This window comes from Salvelinus alpinus, chromosome 9 (genome assembly GCF_045679555.1).
Source record: "Salvelinus alpinus chromosome 9, SLU_Salpinus.1, whole genome shotgun sequence".
In the NCBI taxonomy this organism is placed as follows: Eukaryota; Metazoa; Chordata; class Actinopteri; order Salmoniformes; family Salmonidae; genus Salvelinus; species Salvelinus alpinus.
Window position 1 is genome coordinate 3,945,092 of NC_092094.1, and position 22,381 is coordinate 3,967,472.

The 22,381-nt window shown below is 46.2% G+C and overlaps 1 protein-coding gene across 2 annotated transcripts in view; it reads right to left on the bottom strand.

The window, feature by feature from the left end:
* The window catches only part of LOC139584167 (voltage-gated potassium channel KCNC1-like), a 50,170-nt gene extending 28,841 nt beyond the window's left edge, over nt 1-21,329 (bottom strand). The window contains exons 1-4 of one of the 2 annotated variants that reach the window (XM_071415710.1): nt 19,503-21,329; nt 6,977-7,961; nt 5,472-5,504; nt 720-779 (exon numbers count right to left, since the gene is read on the bottom strand). In XM_071415710.1, the coding sequence (XP_071271811.1) occupies nt 720-779; nt 5,472-5,504; nt 6,977-7,961; nt 19,503-20,084 (1,660 nt within the window). In that variant the 5' untranslated portion in view covers nt 20,085-21,329. The remainder of the gene's footprint in view (nt 1-719; nt 780-5,471; nt 5,505-6,976; nt 7,962-19,502) is intronic. The other variant, XM_071415711.1, reaches the window with a different exon arrangement.
* Nucleotides 21,330-22,381: the final 1,052 nt, after the last annotated feature.

Consider the following 22,381-nt stretch of genomic DNA (forward strand, 5'->3'; position numbering starts at 1 on the left):
CATAGAAACAGAATTAGAACAGGATATTCCATAGAAACAGAATTAGAACAGGAGATTCCATAGAAACAGAATTAGAACAGGAGATTCCATAGAAACAGAATTAGAACAGGATATTCCATAGAAATAGAATTAGAATTAGAACAGGAGATTCCATAGAAATAGAATTAGAACAGGAGATTCCATAGAAACAGAATTAGAACAGGAGATTCCATAGAAACAGAATTTGAACTGGAGATTCCATAGAAACAGAATTAGAACAGGAGATTCCATAGAAATAGAATTAGAATTAGAACAGGAGATTCCATAGAAACAGAATTAGAACAGGAGATTCAGGAGATTCCATAGAAGTAAAATTAGAAGATCCTTTCTCTAGTAGATACAGACAACAGGGTCAAACACTCTGATCAAATAAAATATTTTAAATGCTCCTTGTCCAACTGCCAAACAAGAGACCAGAGCAGAGAACTGCAACAATTAGATAAATGGGCATCCAATTCAATTCAATACAACTTCATTCCCTCAGAGGCTAACCTCCCTTTAATCAGTGCTGAGGTCTGGCAAAAGTTAATCAAATTATGTTTAGTAACAAACAACAACATTACCAGCTGAAAGGAGCTACATATAGGATTTTTTCAACAACAAAAAATATAATTTCAAGGAAATGTCCATAATATAGCTGCAGTAATAGGGGAATGATATTGTTTTAAAGTGTTACTTACCCGCCAGTGTTGTGCTTGGCTGTGATATTCGCCTATTGATTTCCTCGGCCGGAGAGGCATCTGTTGTCAAAATGGGAAATCTGTTTTGACTTTGTGGCTGTGTTATCTAGTGGAAGTAGGGTCAAGTGACCAATGTAGAAAAATCCTAATTTCCTGGTTACTAAAATTCTACACTGTTAGCTCTATTTCGGGTTTATGTGAGGAAACAAGCATTGAATAGCGTAGGGAATTATTGTGCTATCTAAATCGCTGTGAAAATATATTTTAACCAAAACCAAAAGGAGATTGAGTATCCGTTATGTTACAGGGAAATTGGATGCGGGGGAGGGGGGTGAAAATGTTTTGAATGGAACATAGTGCTGGTGCAATTCTTACTTTTTATTTAATTTTATTTAACTAGGCAAGTCAGTTAAGAACAAATTCCTATTTACAATGACGGCCTACCCCGGCCAAACCCAGACAACCCTGGGCCAATTGTGCACTGCCCCATGGGACTCCCAATCACGGCCGGATGTGACACAGCCTGGATTCGAACCAGGTACTGCAGTAACGCGTCTTGCACTGAAATGCAGTGCCTTAGACCGCTGCGCCACTCGGAAGCCCGCATAGGGGAGAAGGTCTGAGAAATTCCAGCACCACCTTCAATTAGAAGATATTTCTAATTATAATAATAATTATAATAATAATTCAATTAGAAGCTTTATGTCGAGTGTTACATTCTGTACTGCACATATCCCAGCATGATTCAAATCAAATATTACTGTCTAAATCAATTATGATAGCACTGCTTTGGACTGTCAACAGTAGGATTTGATACATGCCACAGTAGGATATTACAGTGTGTACAGTAGTAGTGATGGTGTTTGGACTCAGATGGTTAGTGGGTGTAGTGGTGGTGATGGTGTCTGGACTCAGATGGTGTAGTGGTGGTGATGGTGTCTGGACACAGATGGTGTAGTGGTGGTGATGGTGTCTGGACTCAGATGGTTAGTGGGTGTAGTGGTGGTGATGGTGTCTGGACTCAGATGGTTAGTGGGTGTAGTAATGGTGATGGTGTTTGGACTCAGATGGTTAGTGGGTGTAGTGGTGGTGATGGTGTCTGGACTCAAATGGTTAGTGGGTGTAGTGGTGGTGATGGTGTCTGGACTCAGATGGTTAGTGGTGTAGTGGTGGTGATGGTGTCTGGACTCAGATGGTTAGTGGGTGTAGTGGTGGTGATGGTGTCTGGACTCAGATGGTTAGTGGGTGTAGTAATGGTGATGGTGTCTGGACTCAGATGGTTAGTGGGTGTAGTGGTGGTGATGGTGTCTGGACTCAGATGGTTAGTGGGTGTAGTGGTGGTGATGGTGTCTGGACTCAGATGGTGTAGTGGGTGTAGTGATGGTGATGGTGTTTGGACTCAGATGGTTAGTGGGTGTAGTGGTGGTGATGGTGTCTGGACTCAGATGGTTAGTGGGTGTAGTGGTGGTGATGGTGTCTGGACTCAGATGGTGTAGTGGTGGTGATGGTGTCTGGACTCAGATGGTTAGTGGGTGTAGTGGTGGTGATGGTGTCTGGACTCAGATGGGTGTAGTGGTGGTGATGGTGTCTGGACTCAGATGGTTAGTGGGTGTAGTGGTGGTGATGGTGTCTGGACTCAGATGGTGGGGTAGTGGTGGTGATGGTGTCTGGACTCAGATGGTTAGTGGGTGTAGTAATGGTGATGGTGTCTGGACTCAGATGGTTAGTGGGTGTAGTGGTGGTGATGGTGTCTGGACTCAGATGGTGTAGTGGTGGTGATGGTGTCTGGACTCAGATGGTTAGTGGGTGTAGTGGTGGTGATGGTGTCTGGACTCAGATGGTGTAGTGGTGGTGATGGTGTCTGGACTCAGATGGTTAGTGGGTGTAGTGGTGGTGATGGTGTCTGGACTCAGATGGTTAGTGGGTGTAGTGGTGGTGATGGTGTCTGGACTCAGATGGTTAGTGGGTGTAGTGGTGGTGATGGTGTCTGGACTCAGATGGTTAGTGGGTGTAGTAATGGTGATGGTGTCTGGACTCAGATGGTTAGTGGGTGTAGTGGTGGTGATGGTGTCTGGACTCAGATGGTGTAGTGGTGGTGATGGTGTCTGGACTCAGATGGTGTAGTGGTGGTGATGGTGTCTGGACTCAGATGGTGTAGTGGGTGGTGATGGTGTCTGGACTCAGATGGTTAGTGGGTGTAGTGGTGGTGATGGTGTCTGGACTCAGATGGTGTAGTGGTGGTGATGGTGTCTGGACTCAGATGGTTAGTGGGTGTAGTGATGGTGATGGTGTCTGGACTCAGATGGTTAGTGGGTGTAGTAATGGTGATGGTGTCTGGACTCAGATGGTTAGTGGGTGTAGTGGTGGTGATGGTGTCTGGACTCAGATGGTTAGTGGGTGTAGTAATGGTGATGGTGTCTGGACTCAGATGGTTAGTGGGTGTAGTGGTGGTGATGGTGTCTGGACTCAGATGGTTAGTGGGTGTAGTGGTGGTGATGGTGTCTGGACTCAGATGGTTAGTGGGTGTAGTGGTGGTGATGGTGTCTGGACTCAGATGGTTAGTGGGTGTAGTGGTGGTGATGGTGTCTGGACTCAGATGGTTAGTGGGTGTAGTGGTGGTGATGGTGTCTGGACTCAGATGGTGTAGTGGTGGTGATGGTGTCTGGACTCAGATGGTTAGTGGGTGTAGTGATGGTGATGGTGTCTGGACTCAGATGGTTAGTGGGTGTAGTGGTGGTGATGGTGTCTGGACTCAGATGGTTAGTGGGTGTAGTGGTGGTGATGGTGTCTGGACTCAGATGGTTAGTGGGTGTAGTGGTGGTGATGGTGTCTGGACTCAGATGGTTAGTGGGTGTAGTGGTGGTGATGGTGTCTGGACTCAGATGGTTAGTGGGTGTAGTGATGGTGATGGTGTCTGGACTCAGATGGTTAGTGGGTGTAGTGGTGGTGATGGTGTTCTGGACTCAGATGGTTAGTGGGTGTAGTGGTGGTGATGGTGTCTGGACTCAGATGGTTAGTGGGTGTAGTGGTGGTGATGGTGTCTGGACTCAGATGGTGTAGTGGTGGTGATGGTGTCTGGACTCAGATGGTGTAGTGGTGTTGATGGTGTCTGGACTCAGATGGTTAGTGGGTGTAGTGGTGGTGATGGTGTCTGGACTCAGATGGTTAGTGGGTGTAGTGATGGTGTCTGGACTCAGGTGGTTAGTGGGTGTAGTGGTGGTGATGGTGTCTGGACTCAGATGGTTAGTGGGTGTAGTGGTGGTGATGGTGTCTGGACTCAGATGGTGTAGTGGTGGTGATGGTGTCTGGACTCAGATGGTTAGTGGTGGTGATGGTTAGTGGGAGAGATGGTGGTGATGGTGTCTGGACTCAGATGGTTAGTGGGTGTAGTGATGGTGTCTGGACTCAGGTGGTTAGTGGTATAGTGGTGGTGATGGTGTTTGGACTCAGATGGTTAGTGGGTGTAGTGGTGGTGATGGTGTCTGGACTCAGATGGTTAGTGGTGTAGTGGTGGTGATGGTGTTTGGACTCAGATGGTTAGTGGGTGTAGTGGTGGTGATGGTGTCTGGACTCAGATGGTGTAGTGATGGTGATGGTGTCTGGACTCAGATGGTTAGTGGGTGTAGTGGTGGTGATGGTGTCTGGACTCAGATGGTTAGTGGGTGTAGTGGTGGTGATGGTGTCTGGACTCAGATGGTTAGTGGGTGTAGTGGTGGTGATGGTGTCTGGACTCAGATGGTTAGTGGGTGTAGTGGTGGTGATGGTGTTTGGACTCAGATGGTTAGTGGGTGTAGTGGTGGTGATGGTGTCTGGACTCAGATGGTTAGTGGGTGTAGTGGTGGTGATGGTGTCTGGACTCAGATGGTTAGTGGGTGTAGTGGTGGTGATGGTGTCTGGACTCAGATGGTTAGTGGGTGTAGTGGTGGTGATGGTGTCTGGACTCAGATGGTGTAGTGGGTGTAGTGGTGGTGATGGTGTCTGGACTCAGATGGTGTAGTGGTGGTGATGGTGTTTGGACTCAGATGGTTAGTGGGTGTAGTGGGGGGTGCATTTTAGTATGCTACGTCGGATGGTGTGAACGTGAGACGAGTATGTTAGCCTTAAAAACATCAACCCACTTGACAAGTAGCAGCCTAGTACCTTAGTCGCCTGCATTCAATGATCAGCACAAGTTCATGTGTGCCATGCTTGTCCAGTACTTAACGTGATGCGATATTCCTTTAAATGCCTCAAATAAACACGGAACTTTAACTTGTTCTTACTCTTTTGTAGTAAAGCTGTAGTAGTTACCATAGTAACAACATTTCTGTTATCGATGCCAAATCACTACACTTAACAACAATCGCTAACTTCATACTGCTATTTAGTTTACAGAATATTTTATATAGCTTTACATTACCTTGATGTAAGCCCCTTACACATGTATATGAATCTTCATTACATAATTATTACTATAGAGGTGTGTGTGTGTGTGTGTGTGTGTGTGTGTGTGTGTGTGTGTGTGTGTGTGTGTGTGTGTGTGTGTGTGTGTGTGTGTGTGTGTGTGTGTGTGTGTGTGTGTGTGTGTGTGTGTGTGTGTGTGTGTGTGTGTGTGTGTGACACGGATGCAGATGCCAGACTGGCTGTGAGAGTACTAGGAAGGTGGCAGTGTGCTACGTCCCACGGGCTACAACGCAATCTGCTAATCATACAGCTTATTGATCTTTTAATAAATGAGAGATGAATTTGTTCATTCAGAAGTGGCCGAGTTACCTGGTTGAGCCACTGGGAGTAGAGGGAGGGCGTCTACAGACAAACAGTGAGACAGCAGAACGATGGAGAGAAGAGAAGAGAAGATAAAAGACAAGACGACAAACGGTGAGACAAACAGTGAGACAAACAGTGAGACAAACAGTGAGACAGACAGTGAGACAGACAGTGAGACAGACAGTGAGACAAACAGTGAGACAAACAGTGAGACAAACAGTGAGACAGACAGTGAGACAGACAGTGAGACAAACAGTGAGACAAACAGTGAGACAAACAGTGAGACAAACAGTGAGACAGACAGTGAGACAGACAGTGAGAGAGACAGTGAGACAGACAGTGAGACAGACAGTGAGACAAACATTGAGACAAACAGTGAGACAAACAGTGAGACAAACAGTGAGACAGACAGTGAGACAGACAGTGAGAGAGCCAGTGAGAGAGCCAGTGAGACAGCCAGTGAGACAGACAGTGAGAGAGACAGTGAGACAGACAGTGAGACAGACAGTGAGAGAGACAGTGAGAGAGACAGTGAGACAAACAGTGAGACAAACAGTGAGACAAACAGTGAGACAGACAGTGAGACAGACAGTGAGACAAACAGTGAGACAAACAGTGAGACAAACAGTGAGACAAACAGTGAGACAGACAGTGAGACAGACAGTGAGAGAGACAGTGAGAGAGACAGTGAGACAGACAGTGAGAGAGACAGTGACACAGACAGTGACACAGACAGTGAGACAGACAGTGAGACAAACAGTGAGAGAGCCAGTGAGAGAGCCAGTGAGACAGCCAGTGAGACAGACAGTGAGAGAGACAGTGAGACAGACAGTGAGACAGACAGTGAGAGAGACAGTGAGAGAGACAGTGAGACAAACAGTGAGACAAACAGTGAGACAAACAGTGAGACAGACAGTGAGACAGACAGTGAGACAAACAGTGAGACAAACAGTGAGACAAACAGTGAGACAAACAGTGAGACAGACAGTGAGACAGACAGTGAGACAGACAGTGAGACAAACATAGAGACAAACAGTGAGACAAACAGTGAGACAAACAGTGAGACAAACAGTGAGACAGACAGTGAGACAGACAGTGAGACAGACAGTGAGAGAGACAGTGAGACAGACAGTGAGAGAGACAGTGACACAGACAGTGAGACAGACAGTGAGACAAACAGTGAGACAAACAGTGAGACAGACAGTGAGAGAGCCAGTGAGACAGACAGTGAGACAGACAGTGAGACAGACAGTGAGAGAGACAGTGAGACAGACAGTGAGAGAGACAGTGAGACAGGCAGTGAGAGAGACAGTGACACAGACAGTGAGACAGACAGTGAGACAAACAGTGAGACAAACAGTGAGACAGACAGTGAGAGAGACAGTGAGACAGACAGTGAGACAGACAGTGAGAGACAGACAGTGAGACAGCTGAACAATAGGATGTTGCAGGAGAGTTTGACCACAGAGAAGAGAAGAAATGAAGAGGAGAGGAGAGAAGAGATTTCTTACCTGGAAACTTTACTTTGAAGACGTCATCGTGTGTCAGAGTAATGTTTTGAGCCAGAGCCAAAACGGGGTGGACTAAGTTCGGACTTTCAGGAAGGAGCGGTGCTTTATGGGGCGTTGGAGGAGAGTTGATGCTGGTCTTATAGTAGTTGGGTGATCCTGGTTGGGGTGCTCGCGGGATATGCTTGTTCTTCTTCTTTGGTAGCTTCTGCTTCGCCATGGCCAAGGAGTAATACATTCCAAAGTTGTTGACGATCACGGGGACGGGCATGGCGATGGTCAGTACACCCGACAGGGCGCACAGCGCTCCGACAAGCATGCCCGACCACGTCTGGGGGTACATGTCGCCGTAACCAAGGGTCGTCATGGTAACAACGGCCCACCAGAATCCGATGGGGATGTTTTTGAAGTGTGTGTGCTCGCTGGCGCGCGGGTCGGTCGGATCCGCTCCCATCCGTTCGGCGTAGTAGATCATCGTGGCGAAGATGAGGACTCCGAGAGCGAGGAAGATGATGAGGAGGAGGAACTCATTGGTGCTAGCCCGTAACGTGTGACCCAGAACCCTCAGGCCCACGAAGTGACGGGTCAGCTTGAAGATACGCAGGATCCTGACAAACCTCACCACCCTCAGGAAGCCCAGAACATCCTTAGCCGCTTTAGACGACAGTCCGCTCAGCCCCACCTCCAGGTAGAACGGTAAGATCGCCACGAAGTCGATAACGTTCAGAGCTTTCTTCATGAACTCCATCTTGTCCGGACAGAATATGACTCGCATCATGAACTCGAAGGTAAACCAGACCACGCAGACGCCCTCGATATAGGTGAGATAGACCACCGTCTCCGTTTCCTGGTACACATGCTCCACCGTCACGTTGTCCACCAGCTCCAGCTCGGTGCGGTTCACGATGGGGTTGAAGAACTCGTGGGTCTCCAGACAGAAGGTGGAGATGGACACGAGGATGAAGAACAGAGACGCCAGGGCTATCCACTGTGGAGGGAGAGAGGGGAGGAGAGAGGGGAGGGAAATGGAGAGGAGGACGGAGAGAGAGAGAGTGAAAAGGGGAGAGAGTAATGGGGGAGGGAGAGAGTGGGATAGGGAAAGGGAGAGGGGAGGAGAGGGTAGGAGTGGAGAGGAGAAGAGAAGAGAGGGGAGGAGAGGAGAGGGGGGAGGGGAGGAGAGAGGGGAGGGGAGGAGAGAGTTTGGGATTTAGTGAATGATTTGACCCAAATACAATGCTTTTAGTTTTTGAAATATTTAGGACTAACATTTCTTGCCACCCATTCTGAAACTGAGTAGTTGCTGAGTAGCTGCTGCCTTGACAGGAACTAACGGGGATCCATAATAAACCCCAGGAAGAGTAGCTGCTGCCTTGGCAGGAACTAACGGGGATCCATAATAAACCCCAGGAAGAGTAGCTGCTGCCTTGGCAGGAACTAATGGGGATCCATAATAAACCCCAGGAAGAGTAGCTGCTGCCTTGGCAGGAACTAATGGGGATCCATAATAAACCTCAGGAAGAGTAGCTGCTGCCTTGGCAGGAACTAATGGGGATCCATAATAAACCCCAGGAAGAGTAGCTGCTGCCTTGACAGGAACTAATGAGGATCCATAATAAACCCCAGGAAGAGTAGCTGCTGCCTTGGCAGGAACTAATGGGGATCCATAATAAACCCCAGGAAGAGTAGCTGCTGCCTTGGCAGGAACTAATGGGGATCCATAATAAACCCCAGGAAGAGTAGCTGCTGCCTTGGCAGGAACTAATGGGGATCCATAATAAACCTCAGGAAGAGTAGCTGCTGCCTTGGCAGGAACTAATGGGGATCCATAATAAACCCCAGGAAGAGTAGCTGCTGCCTTGACAGGAACTAATGGGGATCCATAATAAACCCCAGGAAGAGTAACTTCTGCCTATGCAGGAATTAATGGGGATCCATAATAAACCCCAGGAAGAGTAGCTGCTGCCTTGACAGGAACTAATGGGGATCCATAATAAACCCTAGGAAGAGTAACTTCTGCCTATGCAGGAATTAATGGGGATCCATAATAAACCCCAGGAAGAGTAGCTGCTGCCTTGACAGGAACTAATGGGGATCCATAATAAACTCCAGGAAGAGTAGCTGCTGCCTTGACAGGAACTAATGGGGATCCATAATAAACCCCAGGAAAGAGTAGCTGCTGCCTTGGCAGGAACTAATGGGGATCCATAATAAACCGCAGGAAGAGTAGCTGCTGCCTTGGCAGGAACTAATGAGGATCCATAATAAACCCCAGGAAGAGTAGCTGCTGCCTTGGCAGGAACTAATGGGGATCCATAATAAACCCCAGGAAGAGTAGTTGCTGCCTTGGCAGGAACTAATGGGGATCCATAATAAACCGCAGGAACAGTAGCTGCTGCCTTGACAGGAACTAATGGGGATCCATAATAAACCCCAGGAAGAGTAGCTGCTGCCTTGGCAGGAACTAATGGGGATCCATAATAAATACAAATACAGGATGTTTTGAGGGAAGTGACAATGTAGAGCGTGCTCTTTCTGGGCTTATAGGCACCCTTTCCATTTTTTACGACCCATGATCCATGTCTAACTGATGAAAGAGTCGTTGCAGGTCTCTTTGCTGATGTCGCGTTTGACTTTGAATGTGAGTTTGCGTGACCTCAGCTCAGCCTATCAGAAAACCGGGCCGGCCCATCTTGGTAGGGGGGGGCGGCCCATCTTGGTAGGGGGGCCGGCCATCCCCCACTGATCAGCCAAAGGCTCATTATAGATTAGTATAACAGAGAAATTGCACAAAAATCTTTTTTTCTTTTTTTTTTCTTAAAATGTTCATGGGCCCCCGGCCCGAATTTAGTCCACCCCATCTGACATTCGCCAGAATTGCCAGATGGCTCATAGACCCCTGATTTTGACCAGAGCCTGATGGGAGTCCCGATGGGCCCTAGTCGATCAGCCCTAGTCGACGAGCCCTAGTCGATGGGCCCTAGTCGATGGGCCCTAGTCGATGAGCCCTAGTCGATGGGCCCTACTCGATGGGCCCTCGTCGATGAGCCCTAGTCGATGGGCCCTAGTCGATGGGCCCTAGTCGATGGGCCCTAGTCGATGGGCCCTAGTCGATGGGCCCTAGTCGATGGGCCCTAGTCGATGGGCCCTAGTCGATGGGCCCTAGTCGATGAGCCCTAGTCGATGGGCCCTAGTCAATGGGCCCTAGTCAAAAGTAATGAACTATAAAAGACAATACAGTGCCATTTGGGACGCAGCTGTCGAGGTTTGCTGTGATGGTAAAAACAGATTAGTATGGGCAGAGTGATCTCCTACAGTAGCATGGCCCCTTCGTGTCCACAGTACAGTGGAGCCCAAGGTCACAGTGATGTATGGTGTCGGGAACAGCAGTCGGACGACACACACTTTGACTGAAAAGACCCCCGACAGAGCTGTGGTCCGGTAGCAACACTTCCATCTACATATGTGACTCCTTGTCTGGGAGACCCGGGGTTCAATCCCTGTATGCTACACAGGCGGCTGGTGGCACTCTTTATTAGGGAGGACGGGCTGATAGTAACGGCTGGAATGTAACAACGGTATTGACACTTCCTGGTTTCCTTGTGTTTGATACCATTTCATCCGCTTCATTACAGTCATTATTATAAGCCATTCTCCCCTCACCAGCCTCCTCCTCACTGTCTCCTCCTCGCCAGCCTCCTCCTCACTGTCTCCTCCTCACTGTGTCTCCTCCTCACTGTGTCTCCTCCTCACTGTGTCTCCTCCTCAATATGTCTCCTCCTCGCCAGCCTCCTCCTCACTGTCTCCTCCTCACCAGCCTCCTCCTCACTGTCTCCTCCTCGCCAGCCTCCTCCTCACTGTCTCCTCCTCACTGTGTCTCCTCCTCACTGTGTCTCCTCCTCACTGTGTCTCCTCCTCAATATGTCTCCTCCTCGCCAGCCTCCTCCTCACTATGTCTCCTCCTCACTATGTCTCCTCGTCACTATGTCTCCTCCTCACTATGTCTCCTCCTCACTATGTCTCCTCCTCACTATGTCTCCTCCTCACTATGTCTCCTCCTCACTATGTCTCCTGCTCACTATGTCTCCTCCTCACTATGTCTCCTCCTCACTGTGTCTCCTCCTCACTGTGTCTCCTCCTCACTGTGTCTCCTCCTCACTATGTCTCCTGCTCAGAGTAGTTCTCTGGTTGTCATCTTTGATAGTACGACCTTGTCGCCAAGGACTCTGTTAGACGGGGTAGTGGGGAGAAGCCACTGCTAAATAAATTAGTTCGGTTCTCAAGGGTTTTGACTGGAGTGTTGACAGCTACTGAGAGAAATGACTTTTTCGTACCAGAACTTACGCAAAAAAATCATTCATACACTAAGCCAGGTGTTTTACACAACGAGCTGCAGAAGCTCTGTAGAAACACTCAAGATAGAATACTTTAGCAGGGCTTGATTGAGTATGTGTAAAGGAACTAATAGAATAGTCACAAAAGTGCAAGCTCCTCCCATCTGGCACTCCAGACAGGCTAAAGCATGCGCTCAACGTTGAAAGATTTCAAAATAGTATTTGAGCCCAGACCTAGTACTCACAGAGACATGTCTATGCTTGTACCAACCAGCCAGCCAGGCAAACTAATGGAATGAATTATACATCTGGCAGGGGGGGTTGTGTGTGTGTGTGTGTGTGTGTGTGTGTGTGTGTGTGTGTGTGTGTGTGTGTGTGTGTGTGTGTGTGTGTGTGTGTGTGTGTGTGTGTGTGTGTGTGTGTGTGTGTGTGTGTGTGTGTGTGTGTGTGTGTGTGTGTGTGTGTGTTGGACAGGTAACAGGTTGACTACAGTAGAGATATACCTGGGAGAGAGCAGGCTGGGCAGGTAACAGGTTGGTTACAGTAGAGATATACCTGGAGGAGAGCAGGCTGGACAGGTAACAGGTTGGCTAGAGTAGAGATATACAACAAACAGTTGTTGCCGGAATAGTTTATACTGAGAATATCTTAGATTTATTCAAGTCTTTGTCAACATCCTGTTTATTTTCTGTACAAAATGTATTGACCAATTAGTTTTGCATATGTTAATATTGTAAATAAAAGCCTCTAAGAGAGGTGAGCACCAGAACATCCTGTCTCCTCACCGTCCAATCCACCGCTTTCGGTTACAGAACATCCTGTCTGTCTCCTCAGCGTCCAATCTGCCGCTTCGGTTACAAAACATCCTGTCTGTCTCCTCACTGTCCAATCCACCGCTTCGGTTACAGAACATCCTGTCTGTCTCCTCACCGTCCAATCCACCGCTTCGGTTACAGAACATCCTGTCTGTCTCCTCACCGTCCAATCCACCGCTTCGGATACAGAACATCCTGTCTGTCTCCTCACCGTCCAATCCACCGCTTCGGTTACAGAACATCCTGTCTGTCTCCTCACCGTCCAATCCACCGCTTCGGTTACAGAACATCCTGTCTGTCTCCTCACCGTCCAATCCACCGCTTCGGTTACAGAACAGGCATCACCATGATGCTAGGCATGCACGGCTGCTCCTCTTGTGAAGCGGAACCACAGGTAGACGATGGTCATGACCTTTGCCCCGTCTGCCTCGGCATTGGCCACCGTTAGGCCCTTACTGACCCCTGCATTAACTGAGTCAGAAGAAAGCTCTGCCTCATTACGCGCTGTGTTACGGCTGATTTCCTCCTCTTCGTCAGAAGCAGAGTGGAAAGTGTCCATGTTTTATTCACAATAAACTGAACACTACACGAAACAAAATAACAAAAGATAATCTAACCGAACAACAGTCCCGTGTGGCACGAACACTGACACGAAATACAATCACCCACGTGAACCCCGGCTGCCTAAGTATGATTCTCAATCAGGGACAACGATTGACAGCTGCCTCTGATTGAGAATCATACCAGGCCGAACACACAAAACCCCAACATAGAAAACACATAGACAACCCACCCCAACTCACGCCCTGACCATACTAAATAAATACAAAACAAGAGAAACCAGGTCAGGAACGTGACACGCTGTTTACTTGAGTAAAAGTAAAGATACCTTAATAGAAAATGACTCAATTAAAATTGAATGTCACCCAGTAAAATACTACTTGAGTAAAAGTCTAAAAGTATTTGGTTTTAAATATACTTAAGTATCAAAAGTAAATGTAATTTTTTTAATATACTTAAGTATCAAAAGTCAAAGTACAAGTAGAAATAATTTCAAATTCCTTCCATGAAGCAAACCAGGGAGCACATTTTTATAGTTTTTACAAACAAAACATTTGTGTTTAGTGAGTCCGCCAGATCAGAGGCAGTAGGGGTGACCAGGGATGTTCTCTGTTTAGTGAGTCCACCAGATCAGAGGCAGTAGGGGTGACCAGGGATGTTCTCTGTTTAGTGAGTCCACCAGATCAGAGGCAGTAGGGATGACCAGGGATGTTCTCTGTTTAGTGAGTCCACCAGATCAGAGGCAGTAGGGGTGACCAGGGATGTTCTCTGTTTAGTGAGTCCACCAGATCAGAGGCAGTAGGGGTGACGTGAATTAGACAATTTTCCTGTACTGCAAAGCATTCAAAATGTAATGAGTACTTTTGGGTGTCAGGGAAAATGTATGGAGTAAAAAGTCCATTATTTTCTTTAGGAATTTAGTGAAGTAAAAGTTGTAAAACATATAAATAGTAAAGTAAAGAACGCCATCAACACAGCCAGTACACCATCAGCACAGCCAGTACACCATCAGCACAGCCAGAACTCTATGGTGACGATCAGGGTTGTTTTGGTCTCTATGGTGACGATCAGGGTTGTTTTGTCCTCTATGGTGACGATCAGGGTTGTTTTGTCCTCCATGGTGACGATCAGGGTTGTTTTGGTCTCTATAGTGACGACCAGGGTTGTTTTGGTCTCTATGGTGACGATCAGGGTTGTTTTGTCCTCCATGGTGACGACCAGGGTTGTTTTGGTCTCTATGGTGACGACCAGGGTTGTTTTGGTCTCCATGGTGACGACCAGGGTTGTTTTGGTCTCTATGGTGACGATCAGGGTTGTTTTGGTCTCTATGGTGACGACCAGGGTTGTTTTGGTCTCTATGGTGATGATCAGGGTTGTTTTGGCCTCTATGGTGACGATCAGGGTTGTTTTGGTCTCTATGGTGACGATCAGGGTTGTTTTGGTCTCTATGGTGACGATCAGGGTTGTTTTGGTCTCTATGGTGACGATCAGGGTTGTTTTGGCCTCTATGGTGACGACCAGGGTTGTTTTGGTCTCTATGGTGACGACCAGGGTTGTTTTGGCCTCTATGGTGACGATCAGGGTTGTTTTGGCCTCTATGGTGACGTGACGATCAGGGTTGTTTTGGTCTCTATGGTGACGACCAGGGTTGTTTTGGTCTCTATGGTGACGATCAGGGTTGTTTTGGTCTCTATGGTGACGATCAGGGTTGTTTTGGTCTCTATGGTGACGATCAGGGTTGTTTTGGCCTCTATTGTGACGACCAGGGTTGTTTTGGTCTCTATGGTGACGACCAGGGTTGTTTTGGCCTCTATGGTGACGACCAGGGTTGTTTTGGTCTCTATGGTGACGATCAGGGTTGTTTTGGCCTCTATGGTGACGTGACGATCAGGGTTGTTTTGGCCTCTATGGTGACGTGACGATCAGGGTTGTTTTGGTCTCTATGGTGACGATCAGGTTGTTTTGGTCTCTATGGTGACGACCAGGGTTGTTTTGGTCTCTATAGTGACGACCAGGGTTGTTTTGGTCTACATGGTGACGATTAGGGTTGTTTTGTCCTCCATGGTGACGACCAGGGTTGTTTTGGTCTCTATGGTGACGACCAGGGTTGTTTTGGTCTCCATGGTGACGACCAGGGTTGTTTTGGTCTCTATGGTGACGATCAGGGTTGTTTTGGTCTCTATGGTGACGATCAGGGTTGTTTTGGTCTCTATGGTGACGATCAGGGTTGTTTTGTCCTCTATGGTGACGACCAGGGTTGTTTTGGTCTCTATGGTGACGATCAGGGTTGTTTTGGTCTCTATGGTGACGATCAGGGTTGTTTTGGTCTCTATGGTGACGACCAGGGTTGTTTTGGTCTCTATGGTGACGACCAGGGTTGTTTTGGCCTCTATGGTGACGATCAGGGTTGTTTTGGTCTCTATGGTGACGACCAGGGTTGTTTTGGTCTCTATAGTGACGATCAGGGTTGTTTTGGCCTCTATGGTGACGACCAGGGTTGTTTTGTTCTCTATGGTGACGTGACGATCAGGGTTGTTTTGGTCTCTATGGTGACGATCAGGGTTGTTTTGGCCTCTATGGTGACGTGACGATCAGGGTTGTTTTGGTCTCTATGGTGACGATCAGGGTTGTTTTGGCCTCTATGGTGACGTGACGATCAGGGTTGTTTTGGTCTCTATGGTGACGATCAGGGTTGTTTTGGTCTCTATGGTGACGACCAGGGTTGTTTTGGTCTCTATGGTGACGATCCGGGTTGTTTTGGTCTCTATGGTGACGATCAGGGTTGTTCTGCCCATAGAAGTAGAAAGACTAGATAGTGACTAGATCCTATTTCTAAGTTCTTGCCCTTTTTGGCTAATCTTAGTTGATGTTCACTGTGACTTAACCTAGTTAAATAAAGGTTAAATAAAAAAAGTAATGAGTGACAACAGAGACAGTGATAGGGGGTCGTTCCACTGTCACGTGATGTGTCCACTGTGAATACTACAGTCTGTAATTAACACTTGTAATAATTAACCACATGCCGTGCTTCATAAAGCTCTGTCAAACCTTGCCCTACTTCATTACAATGTGAACCTGAATCACATCTGAATCTGAATCAAACCTGAATCAAACAGAAATCTGAATCTGAACCAAATAGAATTCTGAATCTGAATCTAGCTGAATACTGCCTATAATTAACAGATACTGTGATCTAGTCCAAGTCAATTATATTCTGTTCTCCATAAAGCTCTGTCAAACTTAATTGCTGAGGTCCTGTCTTGCTCACACTGAAATGTATGGCTTATTGGCTTTCACAATGAAATATATATAGCTTTAACTGAAATATGTGGCTCTCACACTGAAATGTATGGCTCTCACACTGAAATGTATGGCTTATTGGCTTTTACAATGAAATATATAGCTTTCACTGAAATGTATGGCTCTCGCACTGAAATATATGGCTCTCGCACTGAAATGTATGGCTTATTGGCTTTCACAATTAAATATATATAGCTTTCACTTAAATGTATGGCTCTCACACTGAAATGGCAGCTCTGAATGGTTTCCGGTGGTCTGGATTTTAGACAACGGTCCGAGTTAAGAGTTATGTAAAACTAATTTTATAATAAAACAAAAACTTGAGGACGAGATGCTCAGCAGTTGAGAAGTCGGCTACTTTCACTCTGTTTAATAATAATCACCACTCACCGATCAACTTGTCTTCCCTGTCTGCCACACAACAAGAGCAAGTCAGGCATAAACAATCAATCAACAACTCCAATCTGAACGGCTACTCAATTAATAATCAACTGTATTTCTGATCTTAACGGCGTTGTGTATTCTGGACCTGTAATAACTCGTACTTTTATAGTGGGTGATAACATCAGAGTGTTAACTTCATGTTGATTGGCCGTGTGCCCACCTTATCCTGTAATTATATCAATCGCCATGTCACACAGCTGCATGAGCAGCACGACACACAGACTGCAGTATTTGGGTAGAGGGTTTCACCTGGCTGGTCTAAAAGAGTGGAAATATGACCTAATAAAAACCTTCTACTTGGAGCATGCATTATGATGCAGTTACAATACATTGTTAGACTTGTCATGAGCATGTATGAACCTTTATAATGTCTTATAATCATCTAATACTCATCTCGCCATTTTCATTCCATTTAAAATGTTGATACAGTAACTTACAAGGCTTATTAAAAGTATTATATGATTTCATATATACTTACAACAAGTTATAATGCATTATACCAGCAGGCTTTACTTACAACAAGTTATAATTCTTTATAACGGCAGGCTTTACTTACAAGTTATAATGCTTTATACCAGCAGGCTTTACTTACAACAAGTTATAATGCATTATACCAGCAGGGTTTACTTACAACAAGTTATAATGCTTTATAACAGCAGGCTTTACTTACAACAAGTTATAATGCATTATACCAGCAGGCTTTACTTACAACAAGTTATAATGCTTTATACCAGCAGGCTTTACTTACAACAAGTTATAATGCATTATACCAGCAGGCTTTATGTACAACAAGTTATAATGCTTTATACCAGCAGGCTTTACTTACAACAAGTTATAATGCTTTATACCAGCAGGCTTTACTTACAACAAGTTATAATGCATTATACCAGCAGGCTTTATGTACAACAAGTTATAATGTATTATACCAGCAGGCTATACTTACAACAAGTTATAATGCATTATAACAGCAGGCTTTACTTACAGCAAGTTATAATGCCTTATAACAGCAGGCTTTACTTACAACAAGTTATAATGCATTATAACAGCAGGCTTTACTTACAAGTTATAATGCATTATACCAGCAGGCTTTACTTACAGCAAGTTATAATGCATTATAACAGCAGGCTTTACTTACAACAAGTTATAATGCATTATAACAGCAGGCTTTACTTACAACAAGTTATAATGGATTATAACAGCAGGCTTTACTAACAAGTTATAATGCTTTATACCAGCAGGGTTTACTTACAAGTTATAATGCATTATAACAGCAGGCTTTACTTACAAGTTATAATGCTTTATACCAGCAGGCTTTACTTAGAAGTTATAATGCATTATAACAGCAGGCTTTACTTACAACAAGTTATAATGCTTCAAATAAAATGTTACCAAAATGTCTTCGGGTGCAAAGTCGTTTCACTATCACCACCATCGAGGACCATAGGACCAGGCCAGATGGAAGCCTGCCCGTAATAACAGGTCCAAGAACCTTGTCTCTCCAACCGTGGAGCAGCAATCTGTGTACCATCTCAGGCTGGAGGTCTGCCATCAGATACTGCCAACTGCTGCTGGTGCTAAAGATCTGGTTTACTCAACATGCTGACCTGACCTATTTAACCAACACTATCTGCCAATATCAAACCTAGCCAGGTATTCTAACCAACACTATCTGCCAATATCCACCCAGCCAGGTATTCTAACCAACACTAACTGCAAATATCCACCCAGCCAGGTATTCTAACCAACACTATCTGCCAATATCCACCCAGCCAGGTATTCTAACCAACACTAACTGCAAATATCCACCCAGCCAGGTATTCTAACCAACACTAACTGCCAATATCCACCCAGCCAGGTATTCTAACCAACACTATCTGCCAATATCCACCCAGCCAGGTATTCTAACCAACACTATCTGCCAATATCCACCCAGCCAGGTATTCTAACCAACACTAACTGCCAATATCAAACCCAGCCAGGTATTCTAACCAGCACTAACTGCCTACCTCCCAGGTATTCTCAAACTGTCCAAATCCCATGTATTCTCAAACTGCCAATATCCCAGGTATTCTCAAACTGCCAATATCCCAGGTATTCTCAAACTCCCCACATCCCAGGTATTCTCAAACTGCCAATATCCCAGGTATTCTCAAACTGCCAACCTCCCATGTATTCTCAAACTGCCCACATCCCTCCCAGGTATTCTAGTCTCATGTCCATGAGTAGCCTGGTTGGTGCTGTCTTGCCAACTCCTATGGCCATTGTCACACTCACTAAGACAGCACAGACAGTTCTGGCCCCAGGCTAGTCCAAGAGGATTCATAGACCTTGTTTAACCAAACTAAATGGCACAGATCTGGCCCCAGGCTAGTCCAGGAGGATTCATTGACCTTGTTTAACCAAACTAAATAACCAACATAAATACCAACATCCCAGGTAAGCTATTCTCATGTTCAGGAAGTTCTTGGTACAAAGACATGTAGCACCTTTTCACACTATTGTCCCAACCTGAACCATAGGCAAACTGTGCTGTCTTTGATATTTTATTTTATTATTGTCCTTTCCAGTACTGTTCCAGGAACCATGGTGGATGCCAGTGTAGTACAGCTCAGCTTGGCACGGTTTGGCTCAGCTTAGTAAGAAAGGGTTATAATACTCGTGGTGAGATACACTCGGCTTTCTCTTTTTTTTTTTGCTGACATCATCTGTGTCCCAGACGGGTTCCCTATTCAGTGTCCTACTTTTGATCAGAGCCCCATGGACCACAATCTAGGGGTGAAAGTAGGCTAGTGGTTAGGATCCATTGGTCAACATTTATTCCTTCCCACCTGACTGTTACAGTAACATTCTCCTGCTGTAGAGCTCCCTGGTGAGTCCCTGGGGAGTGGACTAGCCTGCCATCTCAAGGTCACTCTCACACAGACCCTCTCCACATCACATGGCTGGAAGTCCTCTATCAATCTCCATCTCTGTAAATCTCTCATTCATCATGAAACCACATATCCATCATTAGTCTTAATATCAATTGGAAAGGGAAATAGAGATTGTGGACAGTAGAGAAATATCTCTCTTACTCACCCGTGCATATTTAGAAGAGTAGGGGTCTTCAAACAGAGCCCACATGCGTTTCTGCCAACGACCCCACAGGCCCCTTGCCTTTATGTCGGTAGAGTAGCCCTGCGCCAACCTCCTCGTCATCTCATCTGCCTCATCACCAACCCCATCCCCCGGGTCGGTCGCGAACTCCGGGTCCTGATCTTCATTACTGGTTAAGTCGAGCAGGGCACCCCCGCCGAAACTATCAAGCGCTTCCTCCGCCTCCCGGTGCTGGCTATAGGTCATCCAGCAGCAAGGCTCCACGTCCGTCTCATCGATGCCCCAGAATGCCAATTCCTCCTCGTAAAGAGGTCCGCAGACATCGGCAGGGCAGTGCAGTTTACCAGTTCGGTAATAGTTAAGGATATGGGCGAAAACGGCAGGGTGGCGGTCGAAAAAGAATTCCTCATGTTTGTCGTCCCAGTCGAAGTGACTAGGCGCGTCGGGTTCGGCCAGACAGGATAAACGGGTGCCGGGCAGGGTACGTAGGGTACCGCGGTATGTCTGGTGCTTGGTCCCTCCCACGTTTATCACAATGCGATCCTTTTCGTCGCTCAAGCCCATTGCGTCCCTTAAGCATGTCTCCAATAAGTTCCCAGCATCACAACGGCAACTCTATGAGCACCGCACGCCACAGTGGGAGGGGGGAAAAACGCATGCAAGTGCAACACATGCACAACCAGGGTTACCAGGGGAGGAAGAGGGAAGAGTTACGTCTAGGCTGCTGCTGGTTGCAAGCTATATATCCTAAATAGTGCAGGCCTATAGGACTAATCAGCACATATTCCCACTGATGATGCCGGATGCCCCAATGTTTCCACAGCCTGTCGTAGAAATCAACCACCAGACCTACCAGAGGGAAAACATTTAAATCCTAAAATGATAGCCAGTGTAGCCAATGGCATGCAATTAAAAATGGATGGTGATGGTTTAAATCCACAACAATGGATGGTGGTTTAAATCCACAACAATGGATGGTGGTTTAAATCCACAACAATGGATGGTGGTTTAAATCCAAAAGGTGAAGAAGATAAAAATGGGTGTTGTTCATTCTTTCTAATCCGAATCCAACACAAAGACTCTCTTTCTGTTGTGGTGTTTTTGGTCGAGCCAGTTAATGATATTCATAGACTGCAAGGTGAATGCGGGTGTGTGACTGCTTGCCGTGGTGCTGAAAGGACAGCACCAGTCCCTCCCTCTCTCTCTCTCGGAGACACTCTGCTTGCTATTTAGAATGCTATTCGTCCTCTCGTGTATCTACTGTCGCTCACCTTCGACCCGAAAACGACACATTCAAATCAAGTTGTCCCTTAAACGAAACAGTTGGACAGCAACCGGTAGCTTTAGCCTACTAGGACTAGATCAGGCGCCGCGCATTTTCCCGCGCAAGATGTCTGTGACTGTGTTTATCTTCAGCGGGGTAAATTGTTGTTTTCACGTATGCATTTTTTGGCGGATCAATGCCTGTGATTCCCTCGTGTTCGAGACTGCAGGAGAGCGAGTAGTCCACTGTGACACCACATGAAGTATGAACACGGAAGGACAGGAGGCAGGAAGGTAACGCGCACGTCCTCTGTTCTCCGTGTTCTCTGACTGAGCAATGCTCGCGGTGATGATTCTCTTGAGAATACTCAGAATTGACTCGAAGAAGAGACGCGGTTGTTCTGGAAACACCGTGGAAGAAGAAGAAGAAGAAGAGGAGGAAGGAGAATACGAGTGGAGAATGATATGGAGCATGCCCAGTCAGAACCATTGTTTGCTGAACCTGTCTTCTGAGTTCATGCGTTCACTGATTGTTTGCCTCCATGCAGCCAGGCACCGCCACCCGTTCCCCCTCCCTTTCCCTTTCACTTCCTCCATGTCTTTGTACAGGACATATAGCCTCAGTATTTTGGACCGTATGCAGTTAGACAGCGTGACATAGTCAATCGGTTTATGAGGGTATGACCCTGAAACCATTTGGCTAAACGCAAAATCGATGCTATATTAAAAACTTAAATGAATTCATCCATTTGAAAATTAATAGAGAGATACAGTATCATCCGTATTATATTATCACTGGGTGTATGGAAATGTGTGGCCCCTCTTTATACAAAGTGATTTCCTATGAACAAAGACACAGAAGGCCAGTGATGCCCCAACAGCCTATACATTCAGTTCCCCCTCTCTCTCGTCACCATATGGTAGGAGTCATGAAGGTGTTGTTATAGGCACTGCCGACAGAGGGCGGTGTTGCCCATGTCGTTCCCTGCATGTGCCTCTGTCCTCTTTGTGTCTCTGCAATGATCCATTACGATGACATTACACTGGCTGCATCCCAAATGGAACCCTATTCCCTATGTATTAGAACCCTGTTCCCTATTTAGTGGAACCCTATTCCCTATTTAATAGAACCCTATTTCCTATTTAGTGTAACCCTATTCCTTATTTAATGGAACCCTATTCACTGTTGAATAGAACCCTATTCCCTCTTTAGTGTAACCCTATTCCTTATTTAATAGAACCCTATTCGCTGTTGAATAGAACCCTATTCGCTGTTGAATAGAACCCTATTCCCTCTTTAGTGTAACCCTATTCCTTATTTAATAGAACCCTATTCGCTATTGAATAGAACCCTATTCCCTCTTTAGTGTAACCCTATTCCTTATTTAATAGAACCCTATTCACTGTTGAATAGAACCCTATTCGCTATTGAATAGAACCCTATTCCCTCTTTAGTGTAACCCTATTCCTTATTTAATAGAACCCTATTCGCTGTTGAATAGAACCCTATTCGCTATTGAATAGAACCCTATTCCCTCTTTAGTGTAACCCTATTCCTTATTTAATAGAACCCTATTCGCTATTGAATAGAACACTAT